General features: G+C 51.7%; 1 protein-coding gene across 1 annotated transcript in view; it reads left to right on the top strand.

The window, feature by feature from the left end:
• Window positions 1–1280: 1280 nt before the first annotated feature.
• Window positions 1281–21422, top strand: part of HMCN2 (hemicentin 2) — a 147303-nt gene continuing 127161 nt past the window's right edge. Inside the window, exons 1-3 of the mRNA XM_047097159.1 lie at window positions 1281–1536; window positions 21021–21091; window positions 21150–21332. Of these exons, the coding sequence (XP_046953115.1) occupies window positions 1281–1536; window positions 21021–21091; window positions 21150–21332 (510 nt within the window). The remainder of the gene's footprint in view (window positions 1537–21020; window positions 21092–21149; window positions 21333–21422) is intronic.

Here is a 21422-nt window from a genome sequence, read left to right on the forward strand (position 1 = left end):
GAGATTGAAGGGGACTTTCTCCTGGTTGAGGCTCTGAAGGGGCAGGGGCTGGAGAATGCACCCCCCCCATCCCAACAACCAATCACAGACCCAGAGTCCTTAGCTCTGTCTAGGCGGCTGCCTGTCCCTGTAGGTTCTCTCGGAGGAGGGACCGGGTGGGGACGCGCTGCTCTCTCTCATGTGGCTCTCAAAACCAGGCAGAGGCTCACTGTCTCTTCCTTATCTATTCGGGCAGCATGTGGTGAGTCCCACCCTGTGCCAGAGACTGGGCTGGGAACTGGGGGCTCACTGGGGGAACCAGACACAACCCTGCCCTCAAGGCGCTCAGAGCCAGTGGGGAGAGAGGTGTAGAAACAGGCCAGGAGATCACAGAGGGGCGACCCTCATCCTCTGGAGGAAGTCTTACAACACTTAGGGGAGGCAGCAGAGCCCAGGGGCTCTGGAATCTTTCCAGATACGGCTTCTATCCCTGTCTTCGGTATCTGAGAGCTGACTGACTTTGGCAGATCTGACTTCGCCTGTTGGCAGCGGACCGCGAACCTCAGTTTGCTCATCTGTGAAATGGGGTCGTGTTCGTGGTTTCCCTCCAGGGTTGTAGCGAGCGCTGGAGGGAGTAATAACTATGTCAAAACGCTTAGCACACAGTAGGGGCTCAACTCAGGGGACTTGATGATAACGGTAATAATTGCAACAGTTGGGAAGGGAGGACCTCTGCGGAAAGAAAAGGCCTTGCAGTGTCAGCGTGTGTTGGGGAGGGGGGGTGGCTTAGGGGGATGGGTGGGGACAGCAACAAAGCCAAGGCCCCCTGTGGCCAAGCCTCCGGGCCGGCGGTCGCGTCGCCCCTCCCTCTTCCACCCCCACAGCGGGGCGCGCCTTCGGCGGGAAGCGCAGGTGTCCGCGGCTTCCCCGCGCGTCCCCATCCCTCGTCGCCTTGGCGGCGGCCCCAGCTCCCTTCTGCCGTCCGCCCCGCGTCCTCCGCTAACCTCGGGTCTGGACTGGTGAACGGCGGGGCCGGGAAAATTTGAGTCACGGTGGGGGGGAGCGGAGGAGGCGGGCCGTGACCCTGAACGGGGTGGGCTCTAGGACCCGCCTCGGGCTCCCAGCAGGGGGACCCGGCGTGAGCCCGCGTGCCGCACGCACCGGCCCCGACGGAGGGAGACGCCGCGCCGCAGCCTCAGCCGCGCGCCGCGGCCGCTGGGTGCCCCCGGGACGGTCGCGCTCGCCCAGCGACACTCGCGCCTCCACCGCCGCGGCCGCCGGCCGCCCCGGCTCCGCACGCGATGCCCCGGGCGCCGCTCCTGCGGCTGCTGCTGCTGCTGGCGGTCTCCGCGGTGGCGGCGGTGGCCGGCGAGCCCGGGCCGGCGCTGCCCCTCCCCACGGGGGACGCCACCCTGGCCGTCGTCTTCGATGTCACCGGTTCCATGTGGGACGACCTGATGCAGGTGCTCGACGGCGCCTCACGCATCCTGGAGAGCAGCCTGAGCCGCCGCAGCCAGGCCATCGCCAACTACGCGCTGGTGCCCTTCCACGACCCAGGTAGCGCCCCCGCGGACCCCCTTCGCGCCGCGGGCGCCCGGTCGTGGGCGCTCACGCACCCCCCCACCCCCTCCCGCCGGCCGTCGCGCCCTGGGCGCACCTGGAGGGCCGCACGCTGCTCCGCGGCCGGGCGGGGGCGCCCTCTCCGCACATGCGCGCTGGCGGACCCCGCACCTGGGGCGGCCTCCCCTTGCCTGCCCCGGGGAACCTGCTGGCTCCCTGCCCCGCGCCTCCCGGGTTGCGGGGTTGCGGACCCAGGCCTAGTGACCGAGAGCCAGCCTCTTGGCTGTGGGTCTTAAGCAGGTGACCTCACCTTCCTGAGCCTCGCTTGCCTTAGTAGCGAAACCGGGTGGGAACTGTCCCCAACCCTCGCTGAGCCGTTGATCACGACGCATTCGTGCCCAGGCCTGGCACGCGACGAGCCTTTGCGCGGTTTGCGTTTTGACTTCCTTGTACCTTTCTTAGACTTTGCTCCCAGCAAGGGCTTCGGAGGCCAAAAGGGCCCCCAGAGGCAGGCAAACAAACCCACCCCTGCCTCGGTTTGGCCCTCGGTTTTCCCTAGGAAAACGGCAGCTCCTCCGGGGGGCCTCCACCCGCCCGATTCTCACGCCCCCCTGCGCGCCGCGCCGTGTCCCCTGCAGCCACCTAACTTTCAGCTCAGCGTTAGGGGCACGGCCTTGAAAGGGTCCCTGGGAGACCCCACGGTGGGGAGGTCGGGGAAACCGCTGCGGTGTCTGTGCAGAGCTCTAACCTTCTGAGCAGCGGGACCGCTTTTTCGCCAACATTTTTTGGATGAGAAATTTCAGATTTACATCAGAATGGGGAGGGAGGAGGGCATCGAACACCTATCTGCACCCCCCCATCCTATGATTAATGTTTTACAGTTTTATCAGGTCTCTCCATCGAGCCACCTTTCCATCCAGAGCGATAGCTTTATAAAGCCAAAAAACACAATAAAAATGGCAGATTCCTTGCAAAATGGGACTACAGAGTGCCTTGGGCTGAGAAAATACGCAATGGCCCAAGGCTATATGAGATAGGAAGCCTTTTGTTGTTGTTGTTGTTGAAGGATTTGCCTTTATTAATGACCACAGCAGCACAGATTTGCAAAATGGGCAACAGTGGGTGTGATATAATCCCCACGCAGCCCTCAGTCTCGCTTCCACGAGTTCTGGGTTCTGCGGAGCTCTGCTGCTCAAACCCCAGAGGCCAGGGGGTCTAGAAAAATATTTCTGGGAGCATTAAAAGGATAGCTCCCACCTCCGGGTGGCGGGCAGTTGTGAAGCCATGGGGTATGGGGTGTCCTGGGGTTTCAGCTCAGACCCAAGTCACCCTCTATCCAACCCCCCCCCTCCCTTTCTGGATCATTCTCGGGCTTCCAGAAGCCATCGCCTGGAAAGAGCTGAGAGATCATCCAATCTACCCCTTTTTCTTACAAGTGAGAAACTGAGTCTCAGGACACGGATGGGGCTTACCCAAAACCACCTGCTAGGATGATGTAATTTCGGATTCATGACCCACATTTGTCTCTAAAATGCTTGGTCGCATCAAACCCCAGTACCCCACCCCATTCCCCCAAACCACCCTCCCTACAGACACCCCCAGGTCTAGGCACCCCCGCGTTTACCGAGCCCCTTCCGTGTGCCCAGCCTTTGTGTGGCCCCCAGTGTGAAGGGGGCAGGCATCCTGCTGGGGACAGGCCAGGACGGGTCAGCAAGGAAGGGCCCCGGCCAAAGGCTCTCTGCGGAAGCAGCGTTGGAGCAGGGCTTGGACACGCATGAGCGTTTATCTGCTTTTGACCATGTGCCTGGCCCTCGCTGGGTGCTGGCCATGCAGCGGGGGGTGGCGGTCTCCCTGAGTACGTGGAGGGGGGCTGCCTGGTGGCTGACATGTCCGGGCAGGTGTGTGTGGCAGCTGGGAGCGTAGGAGTGAAATGGGAAGGTGGGAAAGGCAAGACTGGTCCCGGCTCTGACTTGAGCACTGGGGGGTTTGGAGCACTTCGATTTCCTTGTATGGGCTGCGAGCGGCCACCGAGGGTTTCTGAGCAGGGATTAGACGGTGGTTTACGTTCAGCTGTCTTTTGAATCGGCCAGTGGAATTCTCTCTGGTGGAAGAGAAGCTTCAGAAACAGGGCTTTTAGCTGACTGTTCGGGCCCCCAAGGCCCCCATACATAGAGGGTCTTCTTAAAGGAGACCACCACCCCCCCCATCCTAAACCCAGAGGGCCAGTCTTTGTAGGGCCAATATCAGTGGTTCTGGACTACAAGTGTTTGGAGAGAAACCAGGACCTGTGCTTTGGAAATATTCTTCAAGTTTTTTCTTTTTTCTTTTTTTTAAGATTATTTATTTATTTTGAGAGAGTGGGAGGAGGAGCAGAGAGAGAGAGAGAGAGAGAGAGAGAGAATCCCAAGCAGGCTCCACACCACCAGCACTGAGCCCGACTCAGGGCTCGAACCCACGAACCACAAGATCGGGACCTGAGCAGAAGTCAGACGCTTAACCGACGGAGCCACCCAGGCGCCCCCTTCTTAAAAAGTTTTTAAATGAAAGAAAGTGCTGTGTTCCCCTCCTAGAAACTTAGCGTTTTGGTAACGGTTTCATCTTGGCTGAAAATTTAGCTCGTTTTCAGGTTTTCGTTATTAACGTGTTGCCAAAAACACCCCTGTGTGCAAATAAGTCTCTCTGTCTCTGATCGGCTTTTTTTGCAGGATTCGGTTTCTGGAAGCGGAATTCCTAGGCCGTTTTTAACACACCGAACGGGTGGGCAGCTCTTCAGATTGTTTTCCAAAATGTGTCAGGAGTTGAAACTTGCACCCGGAAGCTTTGAGGGGCCAGTTTCAGAGCAACTACCCCCCAACGCTGGGAATTAAGATTAAACCTTTTTTTTTCCTAATTCAAAAAGATGGAAAATACCTCCTTATTTTAATTTCTAGTGAGCTTCAGTACATTTTCAAGGGTTCACGAGATGTGTGTGTGTGTGTGTGTGTGTGTGTGTGTGTGTGTGTGTGAGTTTCTTCTTTGGCAAGTTGTTTGTGCCTTTACTTGTTTTTCTGTTGGGGTGTTGGTGGTTTCCTTATCAGTCACTGTGAGGACTTTCTATTGATAATATCAACTGTTTTTTTGTTAAGTGGTTAGTATATTTCCTGATTGCTTGCCTTTTAATATTTGTGATTCCTGGTGTTCTGAGTTTTAAACACATACGTCGCAAAATCGATTGACTTTTGCTCTTTGTAGTTTCTTTGCCTACGTGCTTAGAAAAAAATTTTCTTTTCTGTCACAAAGTCAGTTAGGTACGTGTTCTAGATTGCTTTTCATCGATTTTCTCCTTCTATTTAAATCTTTAACCTGGATTTTTTTAAAAAGTTGGTGTAAAAGTCATCTAACGTAATTCCTAGAATGGGATAATTGTTCAGGTACATTCTATCAAACAATCTTCTTCTCCCCCCCTCCCCCCATTTATTTGGATCCTGTCCTTATCTCACATGACTTTCTCTCTTAAGAATTTATCTGGGGGCGCCCGGGTGGCTCAGTCAGTTAAGCATCGGATTTCAGCTCATGTCATGATCTCACGGTTTGTGAGTTCGAACCCCCGCATCGGGCTCTCTGCTGTCAGCCTGGAGCCCGCTTCAGGTCCTCTAGCCCTCCCCCGCCTCTCAAAAATAAATAAACATTTTGTTAAAAAAAAAAAAGCGGGGCGCCTGGGTGGCTCAGTGGGTTGAGTGTCCGGCTTCTTCTGAGGTCATGATCTCACGGTTCATGGGTTCGAGCCCCACATCAGGCTCTGTGCTGACGGGTCAGAGTCTGGAGCCTACTTCGGGTTCTGTGTCTCCTTCTCTGTCTGTCCCCCCACCCCCCATGCTCTGTCTGTCTCTCTCCCTCTCTCAAAAGTAAATAAACATTAAAAAGAAAAACCCTTTTTTTCCCCCTGGTTTACTGAGATCCAAGGGACGCATAGTGTTGGGTTAGCATCAGGCAACGCGACCTGTTGATTTGATGCGTGTGTATATTGCAAAACAGTTACCACCATAGCGATAGCGAACACCTCCGGTCACGTCCGCAATTGTCATTTCTTTTTTGTGGTGAGAACATTTAATATCTGCTCTTTGGCCACGTTCAAGTATATGATACGGTATTAGCCATAATCACCATGCTGTACGTTAGAACTCCAGAACTCATTTACCTTCTTCTTCTTTTTTTTTTTTTTTTAATGCTTATTTATTTATTTTTCAGAGGGGGGAGAAAGAGAGAGTGAGCGGGCGTGAGCAGGGGAGGGGCAGAGAAGGAGAGAGAGAGAGTCTGAAGCGGGCTCCACGCTGACAGCCGCGAGCCTGATGTGGGGCTAGAACTCACAAACCACAAGATCATGACCTGAGCTGAAGTCAGACGCTTAACCGACTGAGACACCCAGGTGCCCCTCTACTCTCTGTTGCGGAGTTTGGCTTTTTCAGATCCCACATGTAAGGGAGATCATACAGCATTTATCTTTCCTGGTCTGACTTATTTCACTTAGCATAATGCCCTCAAGGCCCATCCATGCTATGGCAATGGCAGTATTTCCTTTCTCATGGCCCGATAATATTCCGTTATGTATAATCGTCTTTATCCATTCATCCGTTGATGGTTAAAAAAAATTTCAGGGGCACCTGGCTGGGCTCAGTCCATGGAGCATGTGATTCTTGATCTTGGGGTTGAGAGTTTGAGCCCTACAGTGGGTGTAGAGATAATTTAAAAAAGTAAAAAAAATCTTAATTTTTAAGTTAAACTTAATTTTAATATAGTTTCGTTTTATTTTATTATTTTTAGCACAGTTTTATTTCAGATTTACAGAGTTCTTACGAAGATAGTACAGAAGTTCCCGTATGCCCAACTCCTTGTTCCTATTATAATATCTTACGTTACTGCGGTACATTTATCACAATCAACCAACCAAGATTGATGTATTATTATTTTAATTTTTAAAAAAGTATTTATTTTTGGGGGCGCCTGGGTGGCGCAGTCGGTTAAGCGTCTGACTTCAGCCAGGTCACGATCTCGCGGTCCGTGAGTTTGAGCCCCGCGTCAGGCTCTGGGCTGATGGCTCAGAGCCTGGAGCCTGTTTCCGATTCTGTGTCTCCCTCTCTCTCTGCCCCTCCCCCATTCATGCTCTGTCTCTCTCTGTCCCAAAAATAAATAAACGTTGAAAAAAAAATTAAAAAAAAAATAAAAAATATTTATTTTTGAGAGAGAGAGAGACAGAGCATGATTGGGGGAGGGGAGAGAGAGAGGGGGAGACACAGAATCTGAAACAGGCTCCGGGCTCTGAGCTGTCAGCACAGAGCCCGACACGGGGCTCGAACTCACGAACCGAGCCACCCAGGCGCCCCGACTGATGTGTTGTTATTAACCAAAGTCCGTTCTTTATTCACATTTCCTCAGTTTTCCCTTCATGTCCTTTTTCTGAATCCCATCCAGGATCCCACATTATATATTCAGTTGCCATGTCCCCTTAGGCTCCTTTGGCTGTGAGAGTCTCTCAGGCTTTGTTTTTGATGACCTTGACGGTTTTGATGAGGATCACTCGGACGTTTTGTCCCTCGGTTGCGATTTGTTTGGTGTTTTTCTCCGGGTAGAGCGGGTGGTGGGAGGGAGAGCACACGTGCAATGCCATTCTCGTTGCGTCCGGCCACAGGTGCACGCTGTCGATACGATGTATCACCGTTGATGTTGACCTCGGTCACACGGCTGAGGCGTCCGTGGTCTCTGCTGTGAAGTGACTCTTTCCTTTCTCCCTTTCCGTACTGCCCTCTTTGGAAGAAAAGTCCCTAGGTGCAACCCACACTGAAGAAATGGGACATTGTGCGCCACCTTATTAGGGGTGGAGAATCTGCATAAATTATTTGGAATTCTTCTGGATCGGAGCCTTGTCCATTCTTCCCCATTTATTCGCTCAGCCAATCCTTTACATAGCTTGCATTTATTATATATTTATTTCGGACACCGGGTTGTAATCCAGTGGTGCTTTATTTTTGTAGCTCTGTTTTTCCAGCTTTGGTCATTGGAAGCTCTTTTGTTGGCTCTTGGGTGTGTGTGTGTGTGTGTGTGTGTGTGTATAAGCACTATTCTTACTTTCTGGCACTACAAACGGTTCAAGACCCATCTTCTGTATTTCCTGCCCCAATCCTGGATGTAACAATGTATCCAAGAGTCCCTGGCTCCTTTTATTGAAAAATGGTGTCAGAAAATAGGATCTGGGTGCTAGGGGTGCTGGGGTGTCACTGTTTCTAGATCATTAGCTGACAGAGCAAAGAAATAGGCGCTGTATGGTAACCTGCGTGTATACCTATAGCTGTGAGTATTTACCTGTGTCTACACTGAGCCGTGCGTGACTTCGTACCGATGCCTCCAACTCTGATTTTGTTACCACGTGGATCATTCCAGCCTTCTCCCCTTGCCGATCTATGAGCCCCGACCCCCACAGGGACAAACCTGGCTCCCCCCCCCCCCCCGCAGCCACCTTGCGTTTATTTAACTGTTATGGAACTATTTATGGAACTGTTCAGTTCCACTGTAGGTAGAAGTGGTGGGAGCGTTGTTACTTTGCACCCCATGGGAGACAACCCTGTTAACCAGAGGACAGTTCTCTGGCCTTTAGTCTTACAGACTTATTTCCAGAGAGATTTAGGTCAGTCCCTGATCTGTAATCTTTTTATTCATCTGCTTCCTTTTCAAAATACTCTTGAACATTTATTCTGTTACATTTTTTTTTTTTTAGTGTTGATTTATTTTTGAGAGAGAGAGAGAGAGAGAGAGAGAGAGAGACAGAGCATGAACAGGGGAGGGGCAGAGAGACAGGGAGACACAGAATCCGAAGCAGGCTCTGGGCTCCGAGCTGTCAGCACAGAGCCCGACGTGGGGCTCGAACTCAGGAACCGTGAGATCATGAAGTCGGTCGCTTAACCAACTGAGCCACCCGGGTGCCCCGAACATTTATTCTTTCAGATGGCAAAACAGAAGAACTGAGTCCACTTCCAAAAGAAAAAAAAAAAAAATTCCTGTTGTGATTTTGCTTGGAATTGTGTGAAACCTTGATTTGGGGAAAATTGTCATTAAATTAAAATCGTCATTAAAAAGTTCGGTTGTTTCCATCTAGGATGCATGCCTCTTCCTTTGTTCACATATTTATTTCCTTTCGTAAGGAGTTATAGTTTTTTTTTCTCCCTTATACGTTCCACCCATTTCTTTTAAAGATCATTTCTAAGTATTTTGTTTTTTGTTACTATTTTGACTAGGAATTTTTTTTCCATTACATTTTTTGCAAATGAGTATTGCTGGTATGTTGGAAAGCAATTCATTTTCATATATTTATTCTGTTTCCAACGTTCTTGCTGAAGTTGTTTTATTATTTTTTTTAACTAGTTCTAATTTTTTGGGTGATGGCTCAAGTTTCCATTGCCTATCGAAATTATAATATTGTCTTGCTTTTCCAATCAAATATTTCACTGATTTGAAATGCCTTTTTTTCTTTCTCAGCCAGAACTTTCAAAAAAATTTTTATGTTTATTTTTGAGAGAGAGAGATTGAGAGAAACAGAGTACGAGCAGGGGAGGGGCAAAGAGAGGGGCAGAGAGAGGGGAAGACACAGAATCTGAAGCAGGCTCCAGGCTCGGAGCTGTCAGCACAGAGCCTGATACAGGGCTCGAACCCACGAACCGTGAGATCATGACCTGGGCCGAAGTCGGACGCTTAACGGACTGAGCCACCCAGGCGCCCCCAGAACTTTCAGAACAATGCTAAATACACAAACAACGGCCGTGGTCATTCTCGCCTTGCCTCTGATTGTGCACTGTGATGTGACGTTGGCTCTCGGTTTGAGGTTTTCCTCATCAGGTGAACGAGGATGATGCTTTCATTCCTAATTTACTAAGGGTAAAAAACAAAACAAAACAAAACCACCCCAAAACACAAAACCCCGAACAGGGATGGGCGCTGAATTTTAGCCAGTGACTTTCTGGCTGTTTGAGGTATTTGTAAGCTCTTTTTCCTGTTGACCTATTGATATGGTTCCTTCGTCTCTAACTACTTCCACGTTCCTTCCAGAAGCCCTGCTCAGTTGTGGATTATTCTTTCGTATACAGCTGGATTCCATTTGCCAGTGTCTCACTGGGGAGTTTTGCATTCTGTTTCAGCTCAGATCAGTAAGTGACATTCTTTCTTTGTGCCCTCTGTCAAGTGTTGGCATCAGGGCTTAGCTCTTTTGTTTATTTAAAAGCAATTTTAATGTTTATTTTTGAAAGAGAGAGACAGAGACAGAGCGTGAGCAGGGGAGGGGCAGAGAGAGAGGGAGATAACAGACTCCGAAGCAGGCTCCGGGCTCCGAGCTGTCCGCACAGAGCCCGAGGCGGGGCTCGAACTCATGAACCACGAGATCACGACCCGAGCTGAAGTCGAACTCTTAACCGAGCGAGCCACCCGGGTGCCCCTTGTCTTTTTTTTTTTTAAAGTAAGCTCTACACATGGCCCAGGGCTCAAACTCACAACCCCAAGTTCAAGAGTTGCATACTCCATGGACTGAACCACCCAGGTGCCTCTATTTATTTATTTATTTATTGTAAAAATTTTTTTATTAATGTTTTTATTTATTTTTGAGACAGAGAGAGAGCATGAGCAGGGGAGGGGCAGAGCGAGACGGAGACACAGAATCTAAAGCAGGCTCCGGGCTCCGAGCTGTCCGCACAGAGCCCGACGCGGGGCTCGAACTCACAGACTGTGAGATCATGACCTGAGCTGAAGTCGGACGCCCAACCGACTGAGCCACCCGGGAGCCCCTCTATTTATTTATTTTTAAGATTAATTTTTTTAAGTCAGCTCCACGGGCCCAGTGTGGAGCCTAACACGGGGCTTGAACTCACGACCCTGAAATCAAGACCTGAGCTGATGGGGCACCTGGGTGCCTCGGTTAAGCGTCCGACTCTTGATTTCAGCTCAGGTCACAATCGCACAGTTTGTGAGTGTGAGCCCTACATCGGGCTCTGCACTGACCGCGGATCCTGCTTGGGATTCTTCCTCTGTCTCTGCCCCTCCCCTGCCTCTGCCCTCTCTGTCTCTCGAAATAAATAAAAACTTAAAAACAAAACAAAACAAAACCTGAGCTGAGATCAAGAGTCAGATGCTCAAACGATTCCGAACCGTACAACCTGTATGAAGCTCTCCTCTCAGTGGATTTCTTATTTCTATGTGGAATCTCGTATCTTGCAGTGTCCTGTAAATAAATGTTAAATTCCACCCTTTCCTTTTTTTTTTTAATTTTTAAATTTTATTTTTGAGAGAGAGAGAGACAGGGCATGAACAGGGGAAGGGCAGAGAGAGAGGGAGACACAGAATCTGAAGCAGGCTCCGGGCTCTGAACTGTCAGCACAGAGCCCGATGTGGGACTGGAACTCACCAACTGCGAGATCATGACCTGAGCTGATTAACCGATTAACCGATTAACCGACTGAGCCACCCAGGCACCCCAGGGCTTAGCTCTTTTAGTTAATAACTATAATTATTAAGTTTTCCCCCCAAATTGCAAATTAAAAAAAAAATTATTCATTTATTTTTTGTGGCCACCTCTACATCCAACGGGGGACTTGAACTTAACAACCCCGAGATCCAGAGTCACATGCTCTGATAACTGAGCCCGACAGGCCCCGAATTGTAAAATTAATACACGCTTGTAAAATATTCTAATAATACTGCTCTCAGGGGATACAAAGACTTTGAATAATTTTGCATCCCTCCAGACCACGTGTGCGTGTAATTCACTCCTACACATAGATGCACTTGATTTTTTTATGACACAAAAAATGGGATCATACGATGCATAGTGTTCTGCACGTTGCTTTTCTCCCCCATGCAACACCCCGGCGATCTCTTTCCATGTCAGGAAATATAAATCCACCTCATTGTTTTTAACGACTCCAAAAGATGCGACAGAAGGGATCTTCATTTATCTGGGTCCTATCTTGATTTATCCAGCCGCGCCCATATTGTGGGAAATAGATGGCTTTCAGCGTCTTTCCCACAAACACTCACGCATTTGCAAACATATCCGAATGATAGATCCCAGGCACGCCGTTGCTCTGTGAAGGCACGTGAGCGTTTTGAGTTTTGGTAACGATGACGAGATTGTCCTCCAGAAATGCTGTACTGCCCCACCCTCCTGGCACAGTATGAGACTGGGTTTTTCCCACACACCTTGCCGGCATCGGGGGACATCATTCTTCCCTGGTTTGCTAATTTGCCGGGTGTGAAATGGTGTCCTGTCTTAGCTTGCATATGTTGGATCGTTGGTGGGTTCCAGCATCTTCTCTGGGTCACCAGGCGCACCGTCAGCTTTCCTCGGGGAGGAGGGGTGTCAGCCTCCTGTCACCTCGGAGTGCCATTGCTGTTAACCAGCCTCTCATGAAATAGATCTGATTGGTTCTTGCGCTGAGGGGACGGTCCACCACCCCTGGCCGCCCTCCCCCCGCCCCTCCGTGCGTGCTTCGCACCTTGGAGGCTGGGGGCTCTGAGCTGCCTGCGAGCTGTGAGCTGGGTTAGGCACGTCCCCAAGGAGAAGTGGCAAGATAAGGACGCGGTGGGTCTGAGGGCAGGAGGCTGCCTGAAGGCGCTGGGCTGATGCATTAGGCTGCTCCCCGGGGATCCCTGACAGACCCACCATTGACTCGCTCAACAGGCAATTCTCGAAGGATGACCACGGGCCAGGCGGGGCTCCAGCTTGCCGTGGCCCACAGCAAAGGGCCACGTTCGTTAACCGCAGTGTGGTCCCTGATACAGAGAGGCCTTAGCTGCTCTGAGAGGTGGGGATACATGGATGATGTTTGAGCCGAGATAGAGAGGTGCTGGGTGGGTCGGGCAGAGCCCGTCCGGGCTGGGGAGGAGCACTGCAGGCTGAGGGGACAGCGGATATGATGGCTCTGAGGCCGCCAGGAATGTGGATGTGAACGTCTCCTTAAAGACGGCAGGGATTGGCTGATGCGGGCACTCGGGGCAGAGCCCGACTCCACTGGGAGTTGGGGGCAAGGGGCCCTCCGTGCGGATCTGGACTCCTGGACACCAAGGAGGAGGTGGAGGAAGGTTCTGGGGCCATACTGGCTCTTTGGACAGTGCCACTTGCCCAGCCGTTTCCTGCCCCCACCGTGTCTGTCCTTTGCGGGCGTTTTCAAGGGAGTCGCGTTCACCCAGCCCTGGGCTCAGGAATTGTGGGGAGCCTAGCAGGCTAGACTTCACTTTCCCCAGCCCCTGCCTGGTAGAAATGGGAAGACGGTGTCCCCGAGAGGGGATGAAATTGTGTCCGCGATGGTGGCAGACTGTGGGACCCTACCCCGGGGTCACTGCAGCTGGAGGAGGGGGTGGGCGTGAATCCAGAATTGGCCCCAGGACTCCCGCCCTGCTTTTAAGGGGGAGGGGGGAGGGGCAGGCCCCAGGAAGAGTCCTTGACATGAGGTCGTTCGGAGGCCGGACCGGCAGTGCCTGGCTGGAGCCCGGACCGACGTCACTGGGGCACAGGATTCTGGGTAAAGGGCTGCAGCATCACCTGGGTGTGATCCTGTGCGTGATCCTCTCGTGTCCCAGGGGCTCCACACCCTCCTCTGGTCAGGGTGGAAAAAAATCCGCCTGAGGAGAGATGGTTCCAGGCCAGGCTTCTGGGGCTCAGATGCTCAAGGGCGGCACGAGTGGAGCCAAGGTCACGGGTTTAATGATTTTTGCAGCCGGGCGGTCGTTGAGACCTTGAATGTGGGGCTGGATGGACCCACTTTGAATCCCACCTCTACTGCTTGGGTGGTGGGGGGGGTCACCTCACCTCCCGGGGCCTCAAATTCTCATCTGTGAAATGGGGACAATAAACAGTTGACTTTTCAGGGCAGAGAACGGCACCTGGTGCTTCGTACATATTAAAAGGGTGGTAACTGTCCCCATCATCATCGTCACCCTTGTTCTTGGAGGCAGCCCAGCCGGTGGCAGAGGGGGCCTTGGGGGCGAACAGGTGGGTCTGGACGTTGTGCCCTCCCCCAAATTCATGTCCTTCCTAGAACCTCGGGATGCGACCTTATTTGGACAGAGGATCATTGCAGGTGCGATGAGTCAGGATGGGGTCATACTGCGGTAGAGTGGGCCCTTATCCAACACGATCGATGCCCTCATAAGAAGGAGAGACGCAGGGGCAGCACAGGGAGAAAGCCCTGTGACAACGGGGGGCAGGGCCCGAGCGCTTTCCCAGCCAAGGAACGCCGAGGGTTGCTGGTGTTGCCTTCAGAGAGAGCACGGCCCTGCCGACACCCGGATTGTGGACTGCTGGCCTCAAGAACCACAAGAAGGGAAATAGTTCTGTTGTTAAAAGCTACTGAGTTTGTGGTGTTCTCTTACGGTGGCCCCAGGACACTAGCACAGACGTTAACTATCGCTTACCAGCTGTTTGACCTTCACTGAGGGCGTTGTCTCCTCTCTAAGTCTTGGTATCCTCTGTGGTTACAGGGAGATATTTATTACGAGAACTGAGCTCAGATTAGCAATATCATGCTAGCCAGGCCAGCATGCTAAGAGGTGGGGTGATGAGAGCTTTTTGTCCAGAGCCAGCCCTGCCTGGACAGGGTGAAGGAAGGAGATGGGGAGGCTCGCGAGACCCCTTTCAGTGGGTAAACTCATATGGGGACGTGTCAGGTGGCTTGCCCTCTCCTGCCCTGTCCTGGCACCTCAGTCTGTCCCGCTGGAAGACGGGTCTTCAAATGGTCGTCCTGCTGAGAGCACCCGGTCCTGGTGGGGTTTCAGGATGGTTTCAGTGATGAGGTGCAGCCGGGCCCAGGAATGACAGATGAAAGCTAGAGGCCAGTGTGAATTAACGACAAGAAGGCCTCTCTCTTTCTGCCTGCCGCTGCGGAAGGGAGGGTGGCGGGGAGACCAGGTGGCGAGGAGACCTCCAGCCCCCCAGCCCCTTCTTGGCATCTGGGAAGCCAGCGCTGCTGTAGGATGTTGGGACCTTCAGTAACACCCTGTGCCCGGAGCCGGTTTGAGGATTATCTCTTCAGTAAAAGGAAGAAATCCCAGATTTTGCGTGTGTGTGTGTGTGTGTGTGTGTGTGTGTGTGTGCTCTCCTGAGAGCGTTCTTGATTCAGATGTTGAGGCAGGCATTTAAAAAACTCTTGCCTTCTGGGGCGCCTGGGTGGCTCCGTCGGTTAAGCGTCCGACTTCGGCTCAGGTCATGATCTCGTAGTTCGTGAGTCTGAGCCCCGTGTCAGGCTCTGTGCTGACAGCTCAGAGCCTGGAGCCTGCTTCGGATTCTGTGTCTCCCTCTCTCTCTGCTCCTTCCCTGCTCATACTCTGTCTCTCTTTCTCTCAAAAATACGTACGGAAAATAAAACCTTTTGCCTTCCATCTTCGCCGGGGTCGTGCCCTCCGTCTTGAGAGCAATCACGGACACTTTTGTCCGTCTGGCCAACCCTGTCTCAGTATGGCCAACTCCTCTGCATGCCCCAAATAACCACATTCGTTCCCTGCTTCATTTTGTATTTGTTTCCCTGGGAGACGGGCAGCCAGCGTGTTGTAGGGGGAGGGTCTGGGATTCGGCACATGTTCGCTGTGTGTTGATCGTATGCCTGGCCTTGTTCTGGGACACAGGTTACAAAGGTAAGTGAAACTTTGTTTCGACCTGGGGCTGCTCAAGCAATTTGGAGTTCACTGATGTGTTTATTCAGTTACTTATTTGAACCGGGTTTGTTGAGCGCTTACCGCGGGCCAGGCACTGAGCTCGGCTCCAGGCCTGCAGTGGAGAACAGAAGAAGGGGTCACCGTCCGTTGGGGAATATCCCGTCATTCTTGCACCAGATCTTCCCAGCTGACCTTGAAGGACTCCCATCTCCTCTCTGGACTTCAGTTTCTCCGTCTTTAAGAAGATGGGAGTTTTGGATCTCTTTATCTTCAACCTTGTCAGGTTTGGCACATAGGTTTATGGTCAAATTGGTTTTATTTGTTTTTTATTAAAATTTTTTAAAATGTTTATTTATTTTTGAGAGAGAGGGTCAGAGCGTGAGTGGGGGAAGGACAGAGAGAGAGGGAGACCCAGAATCGGAAGCCAGGGTCCAGGCTCCGAGCCATCAGCCCAGAGCCCGACGCGGGGCTCGAACTCACGGACCGCGAGATCGTGACCTGAGCTGAAGTCAGACGCTTAACCGACCGAGCCACCCAGGCGCCCCCGGTCAAATTGTTTGTTCCCAAGTCTGTTCTTGCTGGAGACGGGATGATGGACGCTGTGGAAGGCAGGATAGGTGGTTATTTCTGTTACTCACAGAACCTGTAAATCCATTATTTGACACAAGCAAAGGGGCCTCGCACGTGTAGTTAAGGTAGGAATCTTGACATGGAGAGATTATCCCAGATTATCTAGGTGGCCTCGTTGTACTCACAAGCCTCTTTGTAAGAGGGACGCAGGAGATCAGGGTCACAGAAGGAGATGCCGCAGAGAAGCAGACGGGAGAGAGAGGGGCTTTGAAGATGTAGGAGGGGCCACAGTCTCGGGAACGCAGGCGGCCTCTAAAAGCTGGAAAAATCAAGGAAGCAGATTTTCCTTTAGAGCCTCCAGAAGGGACGTGGCCCTGCTGATACCTTAACTTTAGCACTTCTGACCTCCAGAAATGATGTGTGTTGTTTTAAGACACTAAGTTTGTAGTGATTTATTAAAGCAGCAGTAGGAAACTAACACAGAGGCCAACCTGAAAATCCTTTCCAGGGCTTTCCAGTGAACTCGGAGAAGCCTCCCTGGCTCCTGAAATTTTCCAAGTCTGTGTTAGCCACACGGTCCCTGGCACTCCTCATGTGCTGGCCCAGTGCTTGGGACGTAAGGAGAGGATGTCACTGAGCATTGCTGAGGGGTGTGGGGGAATCAGGACGAGTCTTCCAGAAGAATCTTCCTCTCTCCCAGAGCGCAGACTCTCCTAGAACAGCCTTGGTCGTGGAAGGCTAGACCTTAGATGGTATCCGGTAAAATTGTAAAAAATAAAATAAAATAAAATAAAATAAAATAAAATAAAATAAAATAAAATAAAATAGCTAAAAGGAAAGAAAAGCAGAAGGAGTTGACATGGGTGACCAACTTTTGATCTTGCCAAGTAGAACCGTGAACAGAATCAACTCCCTGAACAATCATTGTCCCTCGATGAGAGAGGGTGATCCTCAACCCCCCTCCCACCCCCCAGGGAGGAAGTGCATAGATGTTACAATAACGCGGAAGCCCTTCCAACTGCTGTTACATTTACGATAACTCACGTCGCCAACTTCATTCTTATGTTGCCGCAAATGGAAGAGAAGGTGGTCAGCCTAGTTCTGGCCCAGCGCTGGGGCTGTCGGGGCAGCTGCTGTCCCCAGACCACCATGGGGGTGGGCGGGGCCAGCCAGAGTCAGCCCTGGGCTCCCAGGGGCTGTTCCCCAGTTTGCGGGCAGTGTGGATTCTTGAGCAGGGGCGACGTGAGGCAAACTGGGCGCAGGCCGGCCTCTCTGGCGTTGGCAGGTGGATGGATGAGCGGCTGGCACGTCTGGAGCTGGGGAGGACAGTTACGAGCTTCCTGAATTTGCTTCCAAAGTCTTTACAAATGGCCTTGCCTCTGACCCAGCAATTCTGCTTAGGGGAGCGAATGCCACGGAGACGGCCGAGCTGGTGCTTAAATGCCATGGATTCGAAGGTGTTCTTGATCACGCTACTCTTTTTAAACATCGGAAACAAAGCCATGTGAGATTGGGCAAGTCCGCTCATGGTCATTTATGCAAAGGAAATCCTTCGGAGTCATTAAAAAATGATTTTGGACTGAGCATTTGGCCTTCTGGAAGGTTGCTCAAAATACGTTGTTCAGTGAAAAGAATCAGGTTAAAAATAGTATGGTATTTATACTTTAGTAGAAATTCTGCCTGAAAGAGTAGGCATGCATTGTGAGATGTATATTTACAAATCTGCATGGAAGTTTTGAAGGTTATGTATGAAAATCAAAATGACTGTCTCTGGTTGGTAGAATTCCTTTCTCTTTCTTTCTGTTTTTTTTTTGTTTGTTTGTTTTTGTTTCAACGTTTGTTTTTTTTTTTTTTTTTTTATTTTTGGGACAGAGAGAGACAGAGCATGAACGGGGGAGGGGCAGAGAGAGAGGGAGACACAGAATCGGAAACAGGCTCCAGGCTCCGAGCCATCAGCCCAGAGCCCGACGCGGGGCTCGAACTCACGGACCGCGAGATCGTGACCTGGCTGAAGTCGGACGCTTAACCGACTGCGCCACCCAGGCGCCCCTCTTTCTGTTTTTAAGTTTATTTATTTACTTAGAGAGAGAGAGAGCACACCCATAAGTGGAGGAGGGGCAGAGAGAGAGCGCGCGCGCGAGAGAGAAGATCCCAAGGAGGCTCCGTGCACTCAGCACAGAGCCCGATGTGGGGCTTGAACTCATGAACCATGAAATCGCGACCTGAGCCGAAATCAAGAATCGGACGCTTGACCTGCTGAGCCACCCAGGCACCCCAGAATTCCCTTCTCTTTCCATGCATCAGGACAGTTCACAGGGAGCAGTGCTCAACAGCTCAGTGTCTGGAGTTGTACAGACCTAGGCTCATCCGTGCCACTTACTGGCTGTGTGTCTTTGGGCAAATTACTTAACCTCTCTGGGCTTCCGTTTTCTCCTCTATAAAATGTGGGTAAGACTGAGACCTACCAGGTGCCAGGGAGGACTCAGTGAGCTAACGCTCTGGGAACATCTCGGCACGTGGACCGGTCCTTAGTCAGTGCTTAGTAAACTAGTGTCATTTTTTAAAACATCGAACGTGTATTATTATGTAATAAAGCAATAACCAACGTTGAGTCAAATCGCTCACTTTTCTCCGTCAAACTAGAGTTTGAGGCCCTCGTGTTGGAGCAAGACTGTCTTGCCCTGTGCCTTTTGTGAGACCTCACGCTGGAGCAGAGGCAGTCGTGTGGCCGTGGGGGCTGGGCTGGCTCCTGTCCGCCAAGCCTTTGCTGGGTACCAGAATCCATGGGTGGGGGTGTCCCTCCCTGGCCCCACCAATTCTTACAATGATGGCTCTCAGCTAGGATAGATGGTGTTGTTATATGCCTCATTTTACAGATGGGGAAACTGAGGCTGGACACAGTGAGGTCAGGTCTGGGGGACCCCACGGCTGAAGGATAGAGCCAGCATTGCAGTCAGCTCTGTCTGGGGGCAAAGCCTGAGGGTTTGGTCCAATCAGTTACCACAGAGTTCAGAAAGTAGGGGTGCGGAGGGGGGAGGCTTGGTAAAGGCTGGAACAGCTGAGGGAGGGGTGCTGGACATGACGAATACATTCAGAACACAGAGGCAGGGGCCCTCAGGGGACGATGGATTCTTAAAGTGCCCGGCAGAAGGGCTGCTGTCCGCACTCTCCCTTGAGAATTGTGGATGAATGCCGGATGATTCCACAGGCTTCCTTCCCTAAGAAGGACCAAGCTCTGCTGACTGGTCGATGAGTGTGGGAATTTTGGGGGGGTGCCTAGAATTTAGAATTCTTCAACTAAAAACAGTCCATTATTAGAGTTCACCGAGGACTCAGAGGAAATACTTTCCTAAGAAACTTGACATCCACGAACCTTGTAAAACCCCCATTGTGCATACGTCCGTAGGGTGAGTTGGAATTCCGGGTCTACGTGGCGAGTTGGAATTCTAGCCCCGTTTTCAGTGCACTGGTAGCCTTGTCTTAGGTTAGCTGTGACTTTCAAGTATGGCTGTTAAAACAAACCTTTTTACTGGGGGAACATTCCGAATACACACAAAGGAAGCAGAGAGAGTAATGAATCGGCATATACCCACCACCAAGTATCCAAACCGCGCTCATTCATCTATCCCTCTTCCCACCCTCCACCCCAACCCAGTGATGATTGCTGTCTTTAGCTCTGGTTTTAGGAGGTAAAATTTACATACGCTGAAATGCACAAACCTTTGCTTTGCACTTTGGAGAGACCATATACCCACGGAGCCCCCATTCCTGTTACCATATAGAACATTTCTGCCGTCCCAGACAGTCCTTTTGCCTCTCCCCAGTCCCCAGACAACCCCCGTTCTGATTTTTTTCCACCTTGGAATAATTCTGCCTGTTCTAGAACTTCTATAAATGGCACCATTAAACACGCACTCTTTTGTGTCTGGCTTCTTTCGTGCGGTGTTACGTCTGTGAGATTCATCACGCGGTTGCTTGTATTGGTAGCTTGTTCTGTTTTCTTGCTGAGCAGTATTTGATTATACGAAGAGACCACAGTTTGTTTACCGTTTCTTTGGTTGATGGACATTGGACCGGTTTCCAGTTCTGGGCTATTATGAGTACAACCGCGCTGAACGTTTGAGTACAAGTCTTGGTGTAGACATATGTTTTTATTTCTCGGGAGCGAAATGGCTGGATCGAATGGTATGTGCATGCTTGATGTTTTTAGAAAGTTCTCTTGGCCTTCCAAAGTGGTTGGACCCTTTTGCATTCCCACCGGCGGTGGACGGAAGTTTCAGTTGCCCTGTGTCCTCGCCTGCGTTTGGTGCAGTCAGCCTTTGTAATTGAATTCTGTTCTTTTTTTTTTTTTTTTTTTTTCAAATTTTATTTATTTTTGGGACAGAGAGAGACAGAGCATGAATGGGGGAGGGGCAGAGAGAGAGGGAGACACAGAATCGGAAACAGGCTCCAGGCTCTGAGCCATCAGCCCAGAGCCCGACGCGGGGCTCGAACTCACGGACCGCGAGATCGTGACCTGGCTGAAGTCGGACGCTTAACCAACTGCGCCACCCAGGCGCCCCAGAATTCTGTTCTTTTTAAATGAGCTAACAGGGGCGCCTGGGTGGCTCAGTCAGCCAAGCATCCGACTTCGGCTCAGGTCACGATCTGGCAGTGTGTGGGTTCGAGCCCCGCGTCGGGCTCTGTGCTGACAGCTCCGAGCCTGGAGCCTGCTTCCGATTCTGTGTCTCCCTCTCTCTCTGTTCCTCCGTTGCTCGTTCTCTGTCTCTCTCTGTTTCTCAAAAATAAATAAACGTTAAAAAAAATTTAAATGAGCTAATAAATGGATGGAGTTTCTGGAAGATTTCATTCTTGTTCATCAGCCTGGCGTTGGACAGCTCTCTGTTCCTTCGTCTTTCCAGAATTCCTTTCCCACTGATGGTGAATAGAGACGGCCGTGTTCAGAAAAGATTAGGGACCGTGGTTTTGAGGTTGAGCAGGGCGGGGGTTGCCCTCCGTCTCTCCTCTGTGCTCCCCTGGAGTTCTGGTCTGGTTTGGAGCAGGGCAGGGGGCTGAGTAGCCTGACCTCCCTTCCAGGTCAGATCCTGGCAGGCCTGGAAGCCTCTCTCCCTTTGGTGGGGGGGTCTCTGGGGCCCAGGCTTCACCCCCTTTCCCCCTGGTGGCACGTCTTGTAACTGCTGCCCCACCCCACGGAGGCGCTGCGTCTGGGAATCCAAGCCCACCTGGGCCTCTCTCTCTTTTCCCTGCAGATATTGGCCCGGTGACCCTCACGGCAGACCCGGCGGTGTTTCAGAGGGAGCTGAGAGAACTCTATGTGCAGGTGGGCCCGCCCTGCCCCTGGCTGCCGCCCACCCCCCGCCTCCTGCCGTCCTTCCCAGTCCAAGGTCTTTACCCTACCCGGTGGCCGAGATGGCGGCTCCCTGAACCGCCATCACCTGCCTCCCAACACTGCCGGGGGCCTGCACCCCAGCTGGGGGGTCCCGGAGAATCTGTACTTCTCGAGGTTCCTTCCTTTATTCGGTGAACCAAGTACCGACAGGAGTCCCTGTGCCTGGCACGTAGTAGGTGCTTATTATTCAGTGAACGGACAAAGCGGTAGCTGAAGGAGGATGCGAGGGGTCTCAGTGCAGACCCCAAAGCCGACACACTGA

Source organism: Lynx rufus, unplaced genomic scaffold, assembly GCF_022079265.1.
Source record: "Lynx rufus isolate CCGP_SWC_20201006 ecotype Redwood Valley unplaced genomic scaffold, mLynRuf1.p SCAF_10, whole genome shotgun sequence".
NCBI lineage: Eukaryota > Metazoa > Chordata > Mammalia > Carnivora > Felidae > Lynx > Lynx rufus.